Source organism: Poecile atricapillus, chromosome 18, assembly GCF_030490865.1.
Source record: "Poecile atricapillus isolate bPoeAtr1 chromosome 18, bPoeAtr1.hap1, whole genome shotgun sequence".
In the NCBI taxonomy this organism is placed as follows: domain Eukaryota; kingdom Metazoa; phylum Chordata; class Aves; order Passeriformes; family Paridae; genus Poecile; species Poecile atricapillus.
Window position 1 is genome coordinate 6,729,662 of NC_081266.1, and position 21,767 is coordinate 6,751,428.

Below are 21,767 nucleotides of genomic sequence, written 5' to 3' on the forward strand. Positions count from 1 at the left end.
ACTGCAATACAACACTCCACTGCAGTTTGGCAGGATTAGGGAGGGGGCAGCCTAATAAAAAGTGAGGCAGACTCCACGGTACAAGGTGCACCATCAATACTTAAAGAGATAATTCCTGAGACTTCTAGCCCAACACTCCTGCCTCCAAAGTCTTTACAAAGCCTCCAGAGAGGAGATTCTGGCAGGAATTACGAGATCACTTTGCTTTCCTGCACTCACAGCCACTAGAAATAATTAACTGGTAAATGATAAGTACTGCTTGTATGTGATTTTAAAATCTTTTCTGAATCAACAGATTTTCTCCTGAGTTACAGCAGCTTAACTTAGCTTCCTCTTAAAGTGAAAAAAAGAACATTATTGACAGATAAGTGCTGGCTGCCCAAAGCGCTGCTTTGGGACTGAAAGCTGAGCTAGGCTTTAATTTTAGGCCCCCACAAGTCATCAGTGTAGCAGCTGTTTTGAAACTCTATCACCTCTGTCCCTCCAGCTCGAGTCAGAGCTGCCCATTACAGGCAGCTGAGAAATTCTTCTGTTTGCTCCATGAGCGTCCTCTCATGCAACATGCCATAAGAATCTCCTGCTTGGGGCTTTTGCAGATTGCAGTTATAGAGCAACATCACCACCGTTCCCAATTCATGTGTGCTGAAATGTCAATGGATCTTCTAAAACACGGTTTATAGAACATGATTCTAAAACAGGGTTACCATGTTTGACTTCCCAGCTCGGAACTACCTGACCCTGTTTTACAAAGGGTTGGAAATTTAGGACCTAGCAAGCAACAAGTTCCCCTTCTCCCCTTAAAAACATCTGCTTTGAAAATTCTGGATAGACTGATTTGGCCAGAAGCAGGAACAGAAGCCATGAGTGTGAGCTTTCAATGGGAACTGGTTTTATGTGACCTTCCCATTTAGAGGGCTTCTCCTGCCCCTGAGGTTTCTCTCCCTGTCCCAACACCTCTCCTCAGCTGCTTCTCACCATGCTGAAATAGCAACAGGGCATGATGCCAGCTCAGGCCCAGAGCAGGCACAGGTCACACACCAAGGGCACAGCACAGCACAGTGTGAGTGTGCCCTGGAGCACAGCACAGTGTGAGTGTGCCCTGGAGCACAGCACAGCACAGTGTGAGTGTGCCCTGGGGCACAGCACAGCACAGTGTGAGTGTGCCCTGGAGCACAGCACAGTGTGAGTGTGAGTGTGCCCTGGGGCACAGCACAGCACAGTGTGAGTGTGTCCTGGAGCACAGCACAGCACAGTGTGAGTGTGCCCTGGAGCACAGCACAGCACAGTGTGAGTGTGCCCTGGGGCACAGCTCAGTGTGAGTGTGCCCTGGAGCACAGCACAGCACAGTGTGAGTGTGCCCTGGAGCACAGCACAGCACAGTGTGAGTGTGCCCTGGGGCACAGCACAGCACAGTGTGAGTGTGCCCTGGGGCACAGCACAGCACAGTGTGAGTGTGCCCTGGAGCACAGCACAGCACAGTGTGAGTGTGCCCTGGAGCACAGCACAGTGTGAGTGTGAGTGTGCCCTGGGGCACAGCACAGCACAGTGTGAGTGTGCCCTGGGGCACAGCACAGCACAGTGTGAGTGTGCCCTGGAGCACAGCACAGTGTGAGTGTGAGTGTGCCCTGGGGCACAGCACAGTGTGAGTGTGAGTGTGCCCTGGGGCACAGCACAGCTCAGTGTGAGTGTGCCCTGGGGCACAGCACAGCACAGTGTGAGTGTGCCCTGGAGCACAGCACAGTGTGAGTGTGCCCTGGGGCACAGCACAGCTCAGTGTGAGTGTGAGTGTGCCCTGGAGCACAGCACAGTGTGAGTGTGCCCTGGGGCACAGCACAGCTCAGTGTGAGTGTGCCCTGGGGCACAGCACAGTGTGAGTGTGAGTGTGCCCTGGAGCACAGCACAGTGTGAGTGTGCCCTGGAGCACAGCACAGTGTGAGTGTGAGTGTGCCCTGGGGCACAGCACAGCTCAGTGTGAGTGTGCCCTGGGGTACAGCACAGCACAGTGTGAGTGTGCCCTGGAGCACAGCACAGTGTGAGTGTGAGTGTGCCCTGGGGCACAGCACAGCTCAGTGTGAGTGTGCCCTGGGGTACAGCACAGCACAGTGTGAGTGTGCCCTGGGGCACAGCACAGCACAGTGTGAGTGTGCCCTGGAGCACAGCACAGTGTGAGTGTGCCCTGGAGCACAGCACAGTGTGAGTGTGCCCTGGGGCACAGCACAGTGTGAGTGTGCCCTGGGGCACAGCTCAGTGTGAGTGTGCCCTGGGGCACAGCACAGCACAGTGTGAGTGTGCCCTGGAGCACAGCACAGCACAGTGTGAGTGTGCCCTGGAGCACAGCACAGTGTGAGTGTGAGTGTGCCCTGGAGCACAGCACAGTGTGAGTGTGAGTGTGCCCTGGAGCACAGCACAGTGTGAGTGTGAGTGTGCCCTGGAGCACAGCACAGTGTGAGTGTGAGTGTGCCCTGGAGCACAGCACAGCACAGTGTGAGTGTGCCCTGGGGCACAGCACAGTGTGAGTGTGCCCTGGAGCACAGCACAGTGTGAGTGTGCCCCGGGGCAGGGCAGTGTGAGTGTGCCCTGGGGCAGGGCAGTGTGAGTGTGCCCTGGGGCAGGGCAGTGTGAGTGTGCCCTGGAGAAGAGCAGTGTGCCCTGGAGCTGCTGTCCCCAGGGAGGCCAGGCTGACTCCCTGGAGCACAGGGTTGTGCAGTGATGGGTGCAGTGCCAGCAGTGATGGGCACAGTGCCAGCAGTGATGGGCACAGTGCCAGCGCTGTCCCCACAGGGAGAGCTGATCCTTGCAGGACAGGGAGGGCACAGCTGGGCCAGGCCCGTGCCCCTGCAGGCTGTGCCAGCGTGGCTGAGCCCCAGTGCTGCTGGAGCTGTGCCTGCCCTGCCCTGGTGCTGCAGGAACACTCCAGTGCTTCCCCTCCTTCCAGTGAGACGTGGTGGATCATCCTCCCCTCCTGGAGAACCAGGATCAGCTTCCCAGACAGCCGAGAGCTCTTCCCAACCCAAACCCTGCCATGTCACACCTGGCTGGGGGTGGCACCACACACCCAGGGCTCCTGCTGAGCAAGGAAGATCAGCAAAGCTGAGAGGATTGCAGCAGCACAGACATGACCTCCTGCCCTGGAGCTGGAGCAGGATGGAGAAGAGAAGGTTTTCCTAATTTAATCCTGGGTGGCTTTGGCATCACCGAGGCGAATCAGCTGCGTAGCTGCACACAGCCCAGGGAATGATAAACAGGGCACACAGAGGGCCTGAGCCAGGGAAGAAAGGCGACATTGTGCTGCCAACTAGAAACTCCTGAGTCTGTGAGACTCTTCTGTCTCCTCAGAGGGGCTCCTCCTCCTGCCTGGCCCAGCTCCCCTGACTGGGTGACATCCAGCAGCTGGGCCTGGCTGCACGCTCTGCCCTGCTGAGCACTTGTGGGATCCAGCGAGGCAAGGCAGCAACACAGCCCTCTCTGATGGGCACCAGCACACAAGGAATGGACATGGGCAGAGCAGCAGGAGCTTTGTCTGTCAGCCCTCTCAGGAAAGGATGTCTCCTCTTGGGGCAGGTTTGGTAGCAGGACAGCACTGCAGCACAACCCTTTGGATTTGTGCAGCAGCCGTGCAGCTGTGCAGGGCTGTGCTCCTGGGCATCCCCCACACCTCCTGCAGGGAGAAGAAACTCCTGAGCTGTGCAGCCCTGAAGGAGGAAAGGATGCTCTAAATGCCCCCCAGCACTGCCCAGACCTCTCTCCTCTCGGAGAGATGCTTTTGCAGAGGTAAATGAGAACAGTCTGGCTAAGCAGTCACTTTTCTGAACGCCGTCCCCACGGCTCCAGCAGTGTCAAATGGTGACACTCATACCCCACGCACAGCTCTGCCCTGACCACAGCCAGGCACGGTTCTGAATGAATGAAACTAAACACCCCACATTTCTCCAGCCTGAGCAGGCAGTGGGTGATGCTGGGAGCTGGCAGACTTTGCTCTGGTGCCTGGCAGTGACAGTAAGGATAGGGACTATCACATGCACAGACATCTTGAGGAACCAGCGGCAAGGGTGGACCCACCTTTCCCCCAGATCCCAGAGCAAAACTTCAGTTTGGGATTTCCAGCGAGCACACTTGGCTACCACATTATCCAAGGCTGAAGACTTAAGCTGCCTATCTCATATCCTGAAACTGAGAGAGGAAAATTGAAACCTGTTCTCTTTCAGCAATGCTGGCTGCCAGCTCACTCTGCAACCCTGTTAATTATTGATGTTCGTCAGGAATAGGCCTCTCCATTCCAACAAAGCCCAGCTCCCTGACTTGTTTGAGGCAACCTGGTGTCCCTCGCCCCAGGAATCAGGCTGCAATTAAGTTATTAGAGATGCTGTAGAAAGGGCACAAGGGGATTATAGACCCTGGGTAATTAATTTGGGCAGAGCCACAGAAAAACTTAATCCCCAGGCTGGGAGAAATTTCAGTCGGTGGTTATAGGAGGACAGCGAGCAGCTCTGTACAGAGCTGTGCCCACAGATCCCTCCCCAGGGGAGTCACAGAGGCTCCTTAATTTGTGCAGGTCTCTAATCACCTTGAGGAATTTAGTGAGCAGGCTCCATTAACTAAATGCCCCCTGGCTGGTGTCCCTCTCATTAGAAGCAGGCTGCATTGCTCCCTTATCTGAAGAGGAATGATGAGATAAGGGAACAGGGGAGGAAGGAATAATTGAGGCATGAAGGAAACAAAGGGAGTGTTTACCCCAGCCTGCAAGGGTCACCAGAGAGGGTCTCTGTTCATGGAAGTGCCACTGCAGTGGAGAAATCTCCACGTATGACACGCAGGGGTTGGATGGCAAGAGCCAGAGCAAGAGCAGCGTGACACTTCTGTGGGCCACAGTCATGCATTTGCTTGTTGAATGCTTGGCCCTACACACCCCAGCCCTGAACAAACTCCACTTTTCAGGAAGGTAGCGGGCTGTCTGGAATTGTGGGTGGGTGTTTGGAGCCTTGAGGACTAGTGCAGACACCAAATTATCTGGGATCTGGACAATTCCAGGTGATTACTCAGGTCTGTAAATGTCCTTAAGCAGGGAGAAGGTGATAGGGAGTGGAATCTAGTAAAGTGAATCAATTTCCAGGCATACACCCCCACTTTTCATTTCTGCTGTACAGGTCTCTAGCCATAACCCCCCTCACACAACACGGTGGAGAAAGGCACTCACCTCTGGCATCCATGGGACAGGGCTGTCCACAGCTGCGTAATTTGATTTATTCCTCCCACCTATCTGCAGCTCCTGGATCGGAAATACAAGTAGAGAAAAGTCCAGATAAATGACACAGCACTGACATGTACAAGATGGTTTTACACCAGCTCTGCAAGAAGGTTCAAACCTCGTGACAAGAACATATGAGAAAATAAAATAACTTTTCAAGCTCCCTTTCCAAAGGACAAGACAGATATCATGAACATAACAAGGTGAAAATATGTCCTGGCTTTTTTGAGAGCACATTTCCATGGTGAGCTGCTGAGGGAAGAGGATACCAGTATTGTATAACTGCTTGTTAGCACAGAGTTAAAACTTAGGTCATTCTCTGGGGGTTTTTCCCCCATCTGTGTTTCCAAAGTGTCCAAGCGATAGTTCTTCCAGCACTGCCTTCCATCAACAGTACTGAGATGTGCTTCACTGGAGAGCAATAAACTCTCCTGACCTTTCACTTCTGCTTCTCTCTTGCCTTCCTGAGCCACAAGCCCAGCCAGCTTTGTCCCACCACTGTGGCTCAGTACATCTGAAATAACTTTGCCTACACCGGAGGCACGAGAGGTGCACGCTCCTGTGAGCCAGCTCAGTTTGCCCTGTGGCTCTGCTCTCCTTCCTGTGAGAACAAAGAGCTGTCTCTTGGGGCCAGCATCCGAAAGGAAAGGCTGTCCTGTGTGCTCAGAAGGCAGCCTGGGTGTCCTCACCTGGTGTCCCAGCTTCCATGGATGCTCCTGCTGAAGGATCGTGTCCCCAGCTGGGACACGGGCGTCTGACAGAACCTTGGCAAGCTCCCTCCAGCTTTCATATCCTGTACAGAGGAAACAGAGAGGTGTCAGGGAACAGGGGAAAAAAAGAAAGGGTAGCAGTCTCCAGTATAAACTGGTCTTTGCAAGGCTGAGAGACCTCTAACAGGAGTGGTCCAGCAGAGACCAGGAGTTGTTTATGTTGCTTGGAGTTGGTAGACTGGCACAGAGAGAAAAATTGTCTTTATCTTCCTTAAAAGCTCTTCCCTCCTTCTTATTAATTTAATACTTAAATTAAAGATTCATCATAGTTCTAAAATATATATCAGAGATTTCATTAATCACCACAGGTTTTTAGATTACTCACATAATCCCAGTAGTCAAACTAAAGAATATCAATTTTTATCAATTAGCAGTGCCAAAGAAAAAGAAGACAGTAACTAGACTACCAATTAATTTAACCATCAAAAGCATATTATTCTTATATGCACCAATTTTCACAGTAAAAGCTTCAATTTTCTTTTCTGGAAGGAAATTATGGACACTCATCTGCAACACCTAAAGTATTGGCAGTGATGCAGTCAAGGACACTGCTATTCAAGTGAAGTCACCTTCACTTGAAACTCCTTTCCCCTCTCATTCTGCTCAACCCAGAAGTCAGGATCAATTCTGATTTCCTTCCAGAACTTCAGTGACCTCCTGGGTTTAGGAGGGACAAAGATGAGTAGATGCAGCACAGCTGCCCGTGCCTGCTGCCCCACCACTAGTGAGACAGTGCTGGTGAGCTCAGACCTCCCAGCAGCGCTCCAGGGCCTCACCCCGTGTGCTTTTCAGGTCTGATGAACATTTTGGCACTTGTTCAGCAGGTGACCAGCCTGTCACAGCTCAGCAGTGTGCCCACGGCAGCTCCAGCCCGAAGGACAAGTGCCAAAACCTCCAGCAGCCTCTCCCAGGCTGGTGGCACACCAGCCCAAAGCCCACACAGCAGGGAGAGCAGCCAGGCTCTCTCCCCATTCTCTTTAAAAGTGGAAATCATCCCCAAAGCTCCAGGGAGCACAAAGAAGTTGGCTGCTTTGGTATGTACAGGGAACCATCCCAGCAGCCTCCAGTCCCAGTGTTTAGATGAATGGTCTGAGCCTCCTAAGCTATTCCTACAGGCAGAAGTGGCAGGAAGGCGCTCTGAAAGAGAAGAACAGCCCACTGCTGGTGAAACATCTGCTGCTCCACAGCCAGCACACCCACCTTCACCCAGCCCACCTGCCTACAGCCTGCCCACCCATCAGCAGCTGGGAGACTCGCTGTGCCTCAGGAGCGCGCTCAGCCCGCTTGCTTTGGAGGGGCTTTTACAAGCCACATGGCTTAGATCATCCCCCAACATCTCTGGGCTACACAGAGGCCAAGGCAAACCCCAAACCACCCCAGGAACAGGAATTCACAAACAGCCCTCGGCCAGATTCCCCTCCCTGGCTGTGCTGAGCTCTGGGCCCGTTGTTTTGAGTACAAATAGGGTTGAAAAACTGTCTCTACTTGCTCCTGAATCTGGGTCTGGCAGAGGTGAGCAGAAAGCTGCCTCCTATGGTGTGCTGATCAAAGGGGGCAATTAACAAAAAGAAAGTGCAAAAATGGTGAAAAACATGAAAGTAGTCAGAGATTCAAGTGAGATACAAGGCTCAGAGCCAGCTGGGGTATCCTGCTTTCCTGATGTGGGTGTTGGCTTGGATGTGTGGGTTTCATCAGGCCCTGTTAGATGCTGAACAGTCACAAATGTCTGATTGTGATTGTGTCTGATTGAGATCTTCTCAGCCCCAGATTCTGATTTAAATTTATGATTAAAAATACCAAGGTCAGTATCTATCTTCTGCAGAAGACTTTTCAGCCATTGGGTGAGCAACCTACTGATTAATGCAGCTAAGCACAACTTGTGCTTAAGGGACTGACTGTCACGGAAAAGAAAGGAGAAATTCATTTGTCTTTATATAATTCTATGTGTAACTGGTGAGTTTCCTCCTTGTTCAGAGCAATGAGGCAGAAACCACTATTTGTGAGTGTCCTGCAAGTGGACACTGTTACCTCTGTCTCTCTTTTCTTTGCCTCCTTTGGGCTCTGTTCTCTGTGGATATATCTTTTCTCTAGTCTCTTAGCCTTCTCTGGGCTCAATTCTCTGTGAATACAGCTTTCTATAATCTCCCAGCCTTCTCTGGGCTGAATTTTCTGTAGATACAGCCTTTCTATAGTTTCCCAGCCTTCTCTGGGCTGAATTCTCTGTGAATACAGCTTTCTATAGTTCCCCAGCCTTCTCTGGGCTGAATTCTTCTGGGATCCTCCCTCGTGGGGAGTTCCACTTATCTCAATCTTCATTATTTGAAGTAAACTCTCGAGCTCGTTAAAATCTTGTTTCTCGTGTTTATTGTAGGATCCTCACAAAAGTTAACAGGTCTCTCCAGGTTGGTTACAAGGTTAATCTTTGCAATTTGGTACATTTCTTTCTTCTGATGGTACAAACAAGGCCTTGTGGCACACTTCATGTCTGATACACAAAATGGCCTCGAACTATGCAGTTCTTTTATCTTTATACTTATTTTTATCCAATTAACAATAGACACGTATATTATTTTTCTTAATGACCCAATGACCCATCACCTCTGTGATGCACTGCGGCATTTTCTATCCAATCACTTACTATCACCCAAAAACCTCTAGGAGAAGAACATGAAGAAGAAAGAAGAAAGACAAGGGACAACACCCTAAATCTTCCATCTTGTCTCCTGTTCTCTAAACTACTTTTTCACCCAGTGATTTAAGAAACTTTCTAATCTACACACCTACCTTTCTTATCTAACTTTAGCATTTGTTTTCATGTATCACTATGAAAACATGTTCATGAATTTCATATTATATGAAATTCAGTGTTTTCTTGAATCCCAGAACTAAACATTAAAAGCAAGGGCACACAGTCTGTATTTCAGACTCCAACAGACACAGGAATTCCCACTCAGAATGGTCCTGAAACAGACTTTGTAGCTCACGTGAAATTCAGCACTTGCTGCTTTGAGGGCTCCTTATAACAATGGGAGAGAACAGCAGGCTTCTTCTCAGAGAATAGACCCACAGAATATCCTGAGCTGCAAGGGAGCCACAAGGATCACTGATGCTCAGCTGGCTAGAGAGGAACCAAGTAAATCAGGGAAAAAAAAAAGGCAACAGAAGTCAGTTCACCCCTGGAAGACACCAAGAGAAGCAGGTTTGGTTTTTTCTCTTGTGCAGAGGGGAGAGGTTATTTGGTTCCATCATTAAACTCAGCACTTCACTGCCCTGTGGAAAAAGCTCAGGGCAAAGCATCAGCAACCTGCCTCTTCTGGGAAGGGCTGGCACAGAGCCTGCCTCCCAGCAAACACAGAAGCCTGGCTGCACACAAGTGCCAATGGCTGACATTTCTTTGACCCTTGGAAAAGAGAAGAAAGGAAGGCAATTCTCTGTGTTGTACAAATATTTACCTAACACATCAGCCAAGCACAGAACAGACAAAGGAGCTACGAATTAATCTGGAGGCAGTGATTTCATTGCTGGGTAATTTGTGCTTTGGCAAGCCAGTTCTCCAGCATGGTAGGAAATGATTTTCAGGATATAACAGGATCAACACCCCCCTTAGAGAAAGTTCTTGGCACTCCAGTTCCTTCTGAAAAGATTGGCTTTTGCCTGCGGGTCTCCACAGGACACCCTTGGAGAAGGACCTGGTTTTGCCCCTGCTTTCCTCACTGAAGGAAGGAAACCAGAGCAAAGACAGATCTCCTGCAGCTTTCTGCAGTCAGAACACCTCCCGAGGCAACTGCTCACCGAGGCTTTGTCCCCAGCACACTGGCACAGCATTCAGAGGTGGCCTTGCAGGTCTCCAGTGCTCTGTGTCACCTGGAGAGGGGAGCCCTGAGGCCATGTCCACTGCCCTGTGTCAGGAGCACCTGGTGAGGTGACCTAGCACAGGTTCAGCCTGTCCTCCAGCTCTCTGGGAGATGCTCACTGGCTCCAGCACTCTCCTGATGGCTGCTTAAAGCCAACAAGCCTACGCCCGGAAAATGCAGGAGTCAAGAGCTAAAATACCTCAGCAAACACTTCAGTGCTGCTAAGAAGGAATGCCAGCACTATTAGCTTTGATGGTTTTCTCCAGTCCCTCTACAAAACTGGTTCTGGCTGGGATGTGAAAAGGCAGAAAAGCCATGAAGGCAGAAATCAAAGGCTGGGAAGAGCCTGTCTCAAAGCCAGGGGAAGACACTGAGCCAGGCATTGCTGCCATTAGCCTGTCAGACAGAGGCACCAGCCAGCTCCTGGCCTTTCTCTCTCCTGGCCTTCACTTCCCAAAGCACACCAGTCCTTTTCCAAGGCTGTTTTTCACCTCAAACACCTCTGAGGAAGGCAGCACTGATGCAGGCACAGCTTGCCAGAAGCAGCAGCCAGGCTTGCTGCCACATCCTCCCCCTCCCTGGCTCCAGTCCCATCTCCTCTCTACAAGCAGAGGTGCGTCTTTCTCTCTGCTTTTGCACCCCAATGCTCCAAGGTTCCAGTCTCACAGGAACCAGTCAAAAACATGAAGTTGGTTCTTCTTCAGAGAAAAGTGCTCCTTTTTGTCCCTGTTCCCATCAGGCTGGCTGGCAGATGCCTGCTGAGGATCCAAATGCCCAGCAGGGCTGACCCTCAGCTGCTCCTCTGGATTTGTGATGGGAAGCCCTCGGGATGGAGCTTCCTATGGAGATACGAGGCAGGGGAGCACAAAGCAAAGGCAAAGAAGCTGAAGAGGAGGCTGAAACAGATGCTGCATCCTACAGCAGAGCAAGCTGCCAGAACCATGCCAGCTGCCCACAGCTCCAGTGAATCAACCACTGAGGGACAGAAAAGCTGTACAAGAGAAAATAAGATGGAGATGATTCTTGCCCAGGGTCTTGTCAGGCAAGAGGGCCGTGTCTGCCTCTTCTCAGCCACGCATTTTACTGCTCTGGGGTTAAAAGTCAGCAAAGGAAGCTGCAAGTGGAGATGGAGAGATCTCACCCAGCAGTTCTGGCTCTGCCACAGCAATGCACTTGAAGCCCAGTTCAGGAGGAAAAGAAATAGAAATAAGAAAGCAGAAAGCCACAGCCTGAGATAAGAGCCAGCAGGAGCCAGGGAGCTATCAGGCCTCGGGCAGGAGTGTGACCAGAGCTGCTCTGTGTGTTCAGAGATTGAATCCACCCAGCCACTGCCCCAGCCCCAGCCAGCGCTGACATTTCAATCAGCCTGTGAAGATACCTGGCAATTGTGCAAAGGGAAATCCCAGGCCCACTCAGGTGATCAACTGCCCCTCTGAAAGACGAGATTTGATTACTCTGATGTTGTTACTGCTGCTTACATAGCTGCAAATGTTATTAACACCCACATGCTAGCCAGCCCTTCTGTAACCCTGCTGAATGATTTCACTCAGCAGCCTCAGGAAAGAGCAGGTCCACAGGCTGTTTTGCACAAAAGCATTTTCCTTCTCATCTGAGAGCCTTCTCCTCTTCTATTTGTTGCAAGGAAGAAAGGGCAAGAAAGGAACTGGCAGGAATGAAGCAGGGTGCTGCTCTTCATTACCCTCAGCATCCACAGACCCCTCACCATGGCTTGATGTTTTAACCCTCCCTTGAATGGTCTTATTTCTCCTCTTATTCTGGTTGAATATTTTCAATAACTTTACTGTTATTCCTTGGGACTTCAGCACCATTTGAGGTCTTTACCAGTGCTCCTCCTGGCTGAACAGGTTTGCAGGTGCAATACCTAATACCCCCAGACATTACCACTAGGAGCCTTGCAAACATACCGGTCCAAAAGATGCTGCTGAAGGTTGCTTGAAACTGAGCATGAGAAGGTGTTTAGAGAGCTTGACGTGCATTTCACACACCCTGACCAGAGCAAACCCTGCTGCTGGTGCCACTCTGCAGAGGAAGGAACATCTCCTGGCCTACCACAGACACTAACACAGCCCCCCAAAACCGAGTGCAAAAATCACAAGGATGAGGTGTGAGGTGTAACCTGACCTTCCACAGACAGAGATGTGGGTGAAGGACACAGGGAAAAGAGACAGCCAACAGTTTCTGGACATAAGGATGGGTTAGGTCAAGTCATGCCTCACAGATGAGGTCAGAGAAACTACCAAAAAAAACCCGTTCAAGGGTAGGGCCAGGTCAAGGGAGTCTCTTTGGTTACTTATTTAGGTCATTTAAAAGGATAGACAGAAAAGAGTGAACTTCTGGTCCTCAGGTCAAGACTGGAACATCACTCCTGCAGTTTTAAGGATTCAAGGAGCATGAAACCCAGTGTTACAGAGGGAGCCCTGCAAACCTTCCCATTTCTGCCTAGTGCAGAACCCACAAATGAGGTTGCTGACCTCCTCCAGGGACAAAGCTCAAGTTAGGAACCTTGTGTGCAGAAATAAATGACTCCATTCTTCCTCCAGGTACAACTCTGATTCACTGCTATGTGAATGGCTTTGCAAACTGACAATAAGCCACAGAACATTAAACATACTTGAAGTATGACAGAGGAAAAGGCAGAGCACTGTGCCTGGGAAGGAGAGGAAAATCAGCAGACATTAACTACCCAGGGCACTGATGCAGACTCTCTGCCAGACTCACCCACAAATAATACCTTGCTGCTGTTCCCCTCTAGGTATAGGAAATGTATTTCATGCAGCAAGAGAGGAACTGATAAACAATGGCTGGGGCACTAACTGGTTTCACAGAAAATATAATTCAAATCGTGCTTCTGTCACTAAAATTTTCCATTGCTCTAGTTAAATCATTAAACCACCCATGCCACACAATGATTCCAAATATTCCTCCAAATGAGCAAATATTGCCTGCTGTCTGAAAGCTGAGTGAGGCCAGGCATATATGGAGATGCAGTGCTGCATTTCAGTGAGAAAGGCCATCATGTAGCTGCACTATCCTTCAAAATTACAGGGCTGAGCTCCTTTGTCAGCTCCAGAAACACCTCTGTTTCAACCTAGAATGTGCTAGAGCAAAACTATTGTAAACTCTTGCCTGTCTGCACTTGCCACGCTGAAGGTGCAGGAGGTTCAGGAGTTCATGTGAGCACGGAGCATGCAGCCAGCTGAGGTGCCCCAGCCACAGCCTGGCTGTGCAGTCACAACCCCTACCCCAGGGCACCTCTGCCCACAAGAGCCCTGTGTCCTCTCCTGCCACCCTCATCTCTTCAACCTCCTCTCCTCTCCTCTCCTCTCCTCTCCTCTCCTCTCCTCTCCTCTCCTCTCCTCTCCTCTCCTCTCCTCTCCTCTCCTCTCCTCTCCTCTCCTCTCCTCTCCTCTCCTCTCCTCTCCTCTCCTCTCCTCTCCTCTCCTCTCCTCTCCTCTCCTCTCCTCTCCTCTCCTCTCCTCTCCTCTCCTCTCCTCGAGTCTCCTCTCCTCTCCTCGAGTCTCCTCGAGTCTCCTCTCCTCTCCATTTCCCAGGGGAAGGAGGAAACACTGGCTCGAAGGAAGCCTGAGCAGAGGAGCACCTACTGCTGCTTTCAGCACCCTAGGATAAAAGCCCACGATTTTGGCACTGCTAACTTCTGCAGCAAAGCAGGGAGAAATGCTGGCTAGTCTGTTACACTCTTGAGGTATTCCACGGGCCATCCTAAGCCAAATAAAACAGATATAGAAGCTTTTAAACCATCAAATATATTTTCAAAATTATGCCCATGATAGCTGTGCAGCTAAATTCCTTTACTGCTGGCAAGTCCCACTCTTTAATTTACAGAACATGGCAACCGTGCTGCAATTGTGGTGTGCTTGTCCCCGAGACACCCAGGCTGCCTCTGTGGCTGCCTCTTTGTACAATATTGCCATCAAAAGCAGTGTTTTCTCTGGTTTTACAGTCCTCGTGCAAAGCTACAGAGTTCTCAAAACAGCTACAGTCAAAGAGGCCTGATTTGTTCACACCAAGAACAAAGGGATTTGAGTAGTTCTCATCATGCAATCACACTTACCAAGCCAGCCTTTTGCCAGTCATTGTCTTCAAAATATGGCATTTGCATCAAAACATTTACTGCTGTGAGATTTGCCTTGCTCCAGCTTCAGTACTTGGAGTTGTGAAAGGAACACAGTCAGGTGTTTTGTTACCAGGCCAGCTTTTGATTTCTTACTCCTGCTTCTAAGGTAAAAGTAGTTTGCTACTCTGACGGTGAACTGTAACATTAGGCATTATTTTTGTTTCAAAAATACCTTTAATCCTGGAACATTTGCATGGGTTTCTACCAATTCACTCCCAGTGACCACATCCTCAACAGCTGACTCACACTCTGCTGTCTGCCTTATTTTGTTTTTAACACAAATAATGGTAACAACTTTAAAAATTCCTACCTAAACCCCAAGTGACTGGCATGAAAAGCAGATGTTCCACCTGGTTTTGATCACTGTAAGTGGTATTCCTGGCACTGTCCCCGTCATTTGGAGGCACTGCTGACGCCTCAGAGACAGGAGAGGCAACCAAGGCCTGCTCCACTGAGGTAACAAGTTATTTAAAGCTGAAATTTGCCTCCATTTATCAGTGCCACACATCCCAGGCACTGCACTTGGACACGGAGCTGGCAGGCTCCCTGCCTGCTCTAATTCATATCTGCATCATCAGGAACAGCAGTGAGGACTGATTTTGCAGAGATGCATGTTTCTAAATGCCTTCTACAACCAAGAGATCTGCTGCTTTCATGTCCACAGTAGCTGAATAAATGCAATTAATAAGAAGTAACATATGTAGGCAGCTTCCCTTCCCTGAGCAGGGGGAGGTACCTACAAAAATCAAGAAAGAAAATGGCAATTTTATGCTCAGCAGCCTTTGCCATTTGTTTTTCTTTCTGCAACAGGACTGTGTCCAAGAGAGCTCAACAAGGTCATCCACAAAGCTTTCAGAAAGCTTTGGTAAGTGCATTTTTCTCAACTGATCCAAACACTGCAGCAACAGACTGCCCAAAGAGCTTCCCAAGACTGTTTTCTTGGTTTTTTAATACAGGAGCTGTCTAGGATGTGAAGCTGAACATCAACTGAGCAACAGACCTTCAAGGCAGCATTTGTTACTGCTTCACCAAACGCAGCTAATGCATCATTTTTTATCTTGGGTGAGGAGATTCCTGAAGACTCAATACTTTGCCACTTCCATGCAGATGCAGCATTCCCAAAATACCTTCTTGCAGCTTGATTTTCAGTCAAGTTTCTGTGGAACTTTGTGCAGTAGAAAATGCCATTCACTGCTTCCACAAGAAAACCCCCACACTTTATTTACCTCTCTACTTGCCATTCCTATTTGCCATTTTGCTCAAAGCTGCTGTAACAATTTTCTCACCCTGAATTCACCCCAAAAGCTGTAACTCTCCCCTGCTGAAATGTGCTATTTCCATGGGCTCTGTGAGCTTTGCAACAAAATCACGACCCTATGCCTTCAGTGGTGCCTGGAGGCAGACTATGGATGTGATTATGGGCAGAGGAAAATCCAGAAGGGGCTGGACAAACATCTGCCAGAAGTGCTGCAGGTAGGGTTGAGCTGACCTCAAGGCAAGGGAGCGAGCTAAACCAACTCTCTTGCAGCCACTCCAGAAATATCTCATGATTTGCTTAAATTACTTTAAATTGCCTGTGTTCTCGAGGGCAGCAGAATGACTGCTCTGCCCGTGGCTCTGCATGGGACGCCCTGCTCTGACATCAAACAAAGCCCTGAACACAGAGAGAGGCTCCTCTAACTGTGGGACAACACAAAAGCTCCCCAACAGCTCTGCTGAGGAGGAACCAGAAGCAGGCATGCTAATAAATATCAAACACAGGAACAGAACAAGCCTTCCAGTGTTACAGAGAGGAACTGATTGCAGTGGTTGAGGAACTGCTTTGGCACTGCTCTCTAGGCACATCACACTGCAAACCATCTGATGATTGCATTTGGAGTCAGATGAAGCTCTTCTAATAACGTTACTGGGGTTTGGATGAGGCTCTAGAACTACTAACAAGTATTTCAGGAACCTGGATGCAATCCCTGTGTACAAGTTTACTTCCACAATTTTGATCCAAAATCTGAAACTGCAACTTTCTGTTCAGACTTAGGTGTCATTGAACGATTTCTGCTGAAAGGGACCTTAAAGTTCCAACCCCTCTGCTGTGGGCAGGGACATCTCCCACTTGACCAGGCTGCTCCACGCCCCATCCAACCTGGCCTTGAACACTCCAGGGATGGGAAATCCACAACTTCTCTGGGCAGCCTGTGCCACTGCCTCACCACCCTCACAGGAAAGAATTTCTTCCTAATATCTGATCTAAACTCGTCCTCTTTCAGCTTAAAGCCATTCCCTCTTGTCCTATCATTATATGCCCTCATAAAAGTTCCTTTCCAGCTTTCTTGTGGGCTGTCTTTAGGTACTGGAAGGCTGCTGTAAACATGATCAAGCATCAATTAAAATGACAGCAAAAGGCAACTGGAATATCAGGATATTCTTCAAGAATGCCTGAAATTTCCCATCACCAAACACACCACCAGATGCTGACACCACCCAATCTACACTCTGGCCTCTAAGCCTAAATGCCAGCCTTCATCTGTCTTTGCAGAGGAACTGTGCACGCAACCTGACACCAGCATCTCTATTGAGCCAAGCTGGGATTTGTAACACTGATTTCCCCTGAATCATCCTCAAACACCACCTGCTACTCAGGGCAGACCAACATGCAAAGACAGGCTAACATCTTGATAAATAATGGAAAATCCTATATACCTGTGACTTCAAATATCAAGCCTCAGAGTGGAGCAAGAACACGCTGGAGCTCTTCCATGCCACAGGACCTGGACAAGACCAGCTGGCAGCCCTCGCTCAGGGACCCTGCCCCAGAGCTAAGCACACGTGCTGGCTTCTGGGACAGCTCTATTTACTCACCATGGGTTGCTATGAGGAAAAATCAGGGCTGTGTACACTCTCTTTACAGAGCTCTTACCCAGTGACATAATTCCAAAAGATGAACTTTTGAAATACTGCTTCTCCTCTGTCTGAACTAACTCCCACGGCAATGTCCTGCTCTGGATCTCAAACCAGCCTGTGCAACACACTTGACAAAAATAATTAAGAAAGTGGGAACAAGGAGGAGTTCACAGAAACCACTTTTTGTCCCACAGAATCACAGAATATTCTGAGTAGGAAGGGACCCACAAGGATCACCGAGTCCAACTCCTGGCCTGGTGCAGGACAATCCCAGGAATCCCAGAGAGCCTTGTCCAAATGCTCCTTGAGCTCTGGCAGGCTTGGAGCTGTGCTCGCTGCCCTGGGGAGCTGCTCCAGTGCCCCAACACCCTCTGGGGGAAAAACCTTTCCCTGATATTCAACCTATACCTCCACAGAGACAGAAAGAGAGAAAGAGCTTGTATTTACCTAGTTTGCTAGAACCCTCATGCCTAAATCCCACTGTTTGAGAGAAGATCTGCTGAGTTTGCTGAATGCTAAACTGGACAGACTCCACTCTCACTTGGGATTATTTGTTTTTAATGCTGTCTTCCAATTAAAAACTTTATGAAGAAGACTTAAGAAATGCCACACAAGAAGAAGCAAGAAGAACAATTTCAGTTTGCTCTGTAAACCTTGCCTTAAAAGTTCATTTGTTTGATTGATTCCAAGTGTAGATCCTTTCAGAAGACCAAAGAAATTCACATTCTTAGGGGAAAAAAACCCTGATATACTACATCTCCTGTCATTCTCTCCCTATGTAGGGGAGTTTGAGTTGTTGCAGATTGTGGGGGTTTTTTTCATTGTGATGCAGCTTAAATAAGTTTAATAAATAAAATATTTTAATAAATAAAATTTAATATTTTTATTGTTAGTATAGCTGGGAGTTGGAGACAGAAATTAAAATGGTTTAACATTGGAAATATGATGGTAAAATTGTGTCATCACTGCACTTTGTGAATGACATTTACGCTGTATTATAAATTTAACTCATGTCTGTGCTACCTTCTGCATTAACAAAGCCTGTGTGATAGGTCTAGTGTTTCATCACTCCGCCCTAACTTCCATAAAGTCAGGGGAACCATTTCTACTGCTCATTCAGAACTTCCAGGGAACTGAAAAATTATTTACTGGAACATTTCTGGTTTGAGTTCTGCTAAGCTTCTGTCCCAGACAGAGCAAACCGGGAGCCAGCGAGGAGCTGAGACGCAGCTGAACTTCCCGGAGGCCAGGCTGCAGGGCCAGCCAAACGGGCTGCAGGGCTTGCCAAAGCCAGCCCTGCCACCAGCACCATCCCTGAGCGCTCCCAGGAGCTCATCCTTCCCCAGCAGGAGCCAGTGTGCCCCACACAGCTATCCTGTTGCAGTGCAATATTTCACTGTGCTGAGCTTTCCACCAGAGCGCTGGAACTGCCCCTCCGACTGCTTAAGGTGGCCTGCAAGCACCGATTGCAAAACTCTCATTTTCTTTCCAACGCACTGGAAATTTCCATAAGCCAAGGAAAAGGGCTTCCTACTGCCCAGCACTCGTTTAGCTAATGAACTTCAGGACAAACAAAACCCTAACAACTGTCCAATCTGCCTCTGGTGTAATTCAGTACAGGAAACTCACACGGTAATTTCTGTACTGGCTGCGGAATAAATATCCACTGAAAATGCCATCTGACACTGGTTATTTACATGCTGACCTGAGATTTCATCCAAATACTCTTCTCAGTCTCTTTACCAAGTTTTACTGACCTTTTCCACAGGCTCCTGGTGTGATTCCTACCAAGCTCCACTGACTATTCAACTTCAGTCCTTTTCCATAATGGTAAGAGTGCACTGCTTACACAACCACATATATCAAAATACCCAAAATTCTAGCATGTTCTGCCAAAACTGAAGGCCAGGGATAGCAGCTGTCCTCACCAAAAGCTGTTTATTGTCTGTCCTTTATGTTCCTCTGACCCCAGTCACTCACAAAGCTCCAGGTCCCACATTGGTAGGAGAAACTGAAACATTACAGTGCAGTTTGTGTGCCACACAGGTTTTATAGGGGAAGTTTCCAGTGCAGTGGCTCCTGGGATGGAGATGAGGACTGTGTGGGCTCCAAAAATAGCCCAGGGTAGGTCATTCTCCAATACTCTTTTCATCTATTTTTAATGTATGCTAATACCAGAATTGTTGAGGTTGCACAGCACCTCTGGAAATCACCTGGTCTGAACTCCTGCTCACAGCAGCATCTGTCACCCAAAGCAGCTCACACCAGAATGCCAGAGTCCTTTCCTGCAGAGCTCCCTAAGTCCATCTCCCATGGGATTCTCTGAAGCAGGTCCCTGAACAGGGCAAACTCTTCTCTCATGAAGTCCTGGGCTGTAACTTGCCTGCCTCCAAGTTAACTCCAGCCTGCTCACTACACAAGGCAAAAATAATTTGTGAAGCAGTTTTAAAACAAACAGCCATCTAAGCACACTGATAACTCTCAACCCCAAAAGTTTACAGCTTCACTACTTTTAAAAAACCTGTCCTTAAGTACCTTGGAAGCAAAAGTCCCAAGGGAAAGTGCTGGGATTTGAGCCAAGCCACACAAGTGCCTATTTAGAGCCTAGCCTAAAACAGCAATACAATTAACTACTTCAGAGTTTGCAGGAATCCTGTGAGGTTTCCTCTCTCACTCTGTGCTCTCCATTAGTGATGCACCTTCTTCACAGCAAGTTTCAAGTCTGTCATCAAAAATCTTTGTGATTCTGGAAAATGAGAATGGAGGGACAAAAGACAAGAGATTAAATGCCAGAAGGAATAAGGTTTTGCAACCTAAGTTTATTATTCATATCCCTACTGTATTAATGAGATAATAATTCTTTTCATTCAAATAAAGCAACCACAGAATAATATCCAGGCTACCACATCAGAATTTCATAGGATTTATGAAACACGGAGCAGAAAGTAAGCACTGTTTGCTGCAGGATGTTAGGGTTTTTGTCTGTGATATTTCATATATTTCATATTATATTTCATAGCACACGGAAGTGCCACTGTTAGAGACGCTCTTCTGCTGGGAGAGCTGATGCCAAAATGATGCAGTGGGAATTTCAGCAGTCTGTTGTCCAGGAGCTTACCCATCCAAAAAAGTCCTGCTCTGATGGAGATGCTGACAGGTAAACTGGCAGCAAAGTAAAACTGCTCACCTCCATCAGGTCATTTCTGTGCTGCCCTGGCTCTTGGCAAGAGTTAAGCCAAGAGTTAGACGTGGTGGTAGGAAATGAGGGCAGCACCACCTCAGAATGTTCAGTGTGCCCTTTCAGCCAGCACCAAGAGTGATGCTGGCACAACAGATACCACACACCTTGAAGGATCTGGGCTGCTGGGGGGAGTTCTGTCACACCTTTTCATGACACTGACTGAAATGTGAGGTGTTCCTTCAGCACTGCCAAGATGGGGCTTTCACCCTCTCCGAAAAGCAGCTGTGTGGTGGTTGAGATTCAGTGACCTCAACCGCAGCACCAATGAAGGACCAGGACAAAGCTCGTGAAGAGTAAACTCTGAATGAGTAAATTCCAGCATGTCCTGAATACCAGCATGCTCTCCCTCACTGTTTTTCAGTCAACATTTGATGGTGAAAGTAACACAAACCTGATCCACAGAAGTACTGCGAGGCTCAGTTCTTTCACTTTCTAAAACACCGAGAAATACCAGGATGGAGAGTCTGATTCACAGTGTCTGTGCACTCAGGCTCGCACGGATTTGTTACAAAGATCCTACCGCTTCTATTGGAAAAATCAGGCCTCTGGGCACTCTGATCCTCATTAGAAATAAGATAAAAACTTGCTTTCTGGTTAAAAAAATATCTGATCTCTGTATCTCAGAAGCTGGCAAAGTAGGCCTCACTGGGTTTAACTTCAAATGCTTGCAACTGCATAATTTGGGAATGTCAGAGCAACATTTTTTATTCATCTTTGCATATGATCAAAAGCATGACTGTCACAAAACCAGAGACACACAGCATGTCCCAGAACTTTGGTGAAATCTGGTCCCTAAAGCATTCAGTTGCTGTGAGCAACCCTTGTGGAGGGATGTCCTTTATGAACAACTACTTTGGGTTATCTCAAATAAAAGAAAAGTTTAATTAGCAACTTCATCCCTGCTACAGACTGTGAAGAGATACAAAAAAATCAGAGCATGCATAATTTTCCACAGACTCCACGGAAATTTTTCAGACAATTCTAAAACCTATCCCCTATCTAACCCCAGGAAGACTTACAGGTCTTTTTTACAAAACCTGAGCTCACTTATGCTAGCAATGTAGTGGCTCTCTGGATAGGCAAGCTCTCACCCAGCAACAGCTCAGGAGAGAGGATGTACACCTCGGGCATAACACTAACTTCAAATGTTTAGCAAACAGGAAATATCACAGAAGAGAAAAAATCTCGTATTTTTGTCTACCAACTCTGCAACAACAAGATGACTGTCCAGTTTCTTCTTGTCAGCTGGCTTCTCTATACTTTTTATTTGTTTTCTTTTCTCCCTGAAGGGCACTCCCTTGCCCTCCCAGACTCCTGGAGCCTCTGGCTATTTTGGGGAGCACATGGAGCTTGCCATCTCCCCGCAGCCCTCCTGAGACTCCTCCTGAAAGCTCTCTCGTGTTTCCTGGTGAGCTCTGTCTCCTCTTTCAGCAGCTGCCTGTCCTGCTCTTACAGCACTGGGAGGAAACACAACTCCATTAATAAATGATCCTGCTCCCTGCTCTCGCTTCCATCGCTGTGCTGTGCCCACGGCAATCCGGCTCCTGAGGCGAGGGGCAGCAGGGCCTGGCTGCGGCCTGCCCGCTCCCAGCTCAGGGCTCAG

At 48.6% G+C, this 21,767-nt stretch overlaps 1 protein-coding gene across 2 annotated transcripts in view; it reads right to left on the reverse strand.

Annotated features, from left to right (window-relative positions):
• The window catches only part of B4GALNT3 (beta-1,4-N-acetyl-galactosaminyltransferase 3), a 59,544-nt gene that overhangs the window by 18,205 nt on the left and 19,572 nt on the right, over window positions 1–21,767 (reverse strand). For both annotated transcript variants that reach the window (XR_009279090.1, XM_058852931.1), the window contains exons 2-3: window positions 5,935–6,038; window positions 5,195–5,272 (exon numbers count right to left, since the gene is read on the reverse strand). Coding sequence is in view for 1 of the 2 variants with exons in the window: in XM_058852931.1 (XP_058708914.1) it covers window positions 5,195–5,272; window positions 5,935–6,038 (182 nt within the window). In the remaining variant the exon portion in view is untranslated. The remainder of the gene's footprint in view (window positions 1–5,194; window positions 5,273–5,934; window positions 6,039–21,767) is intronic.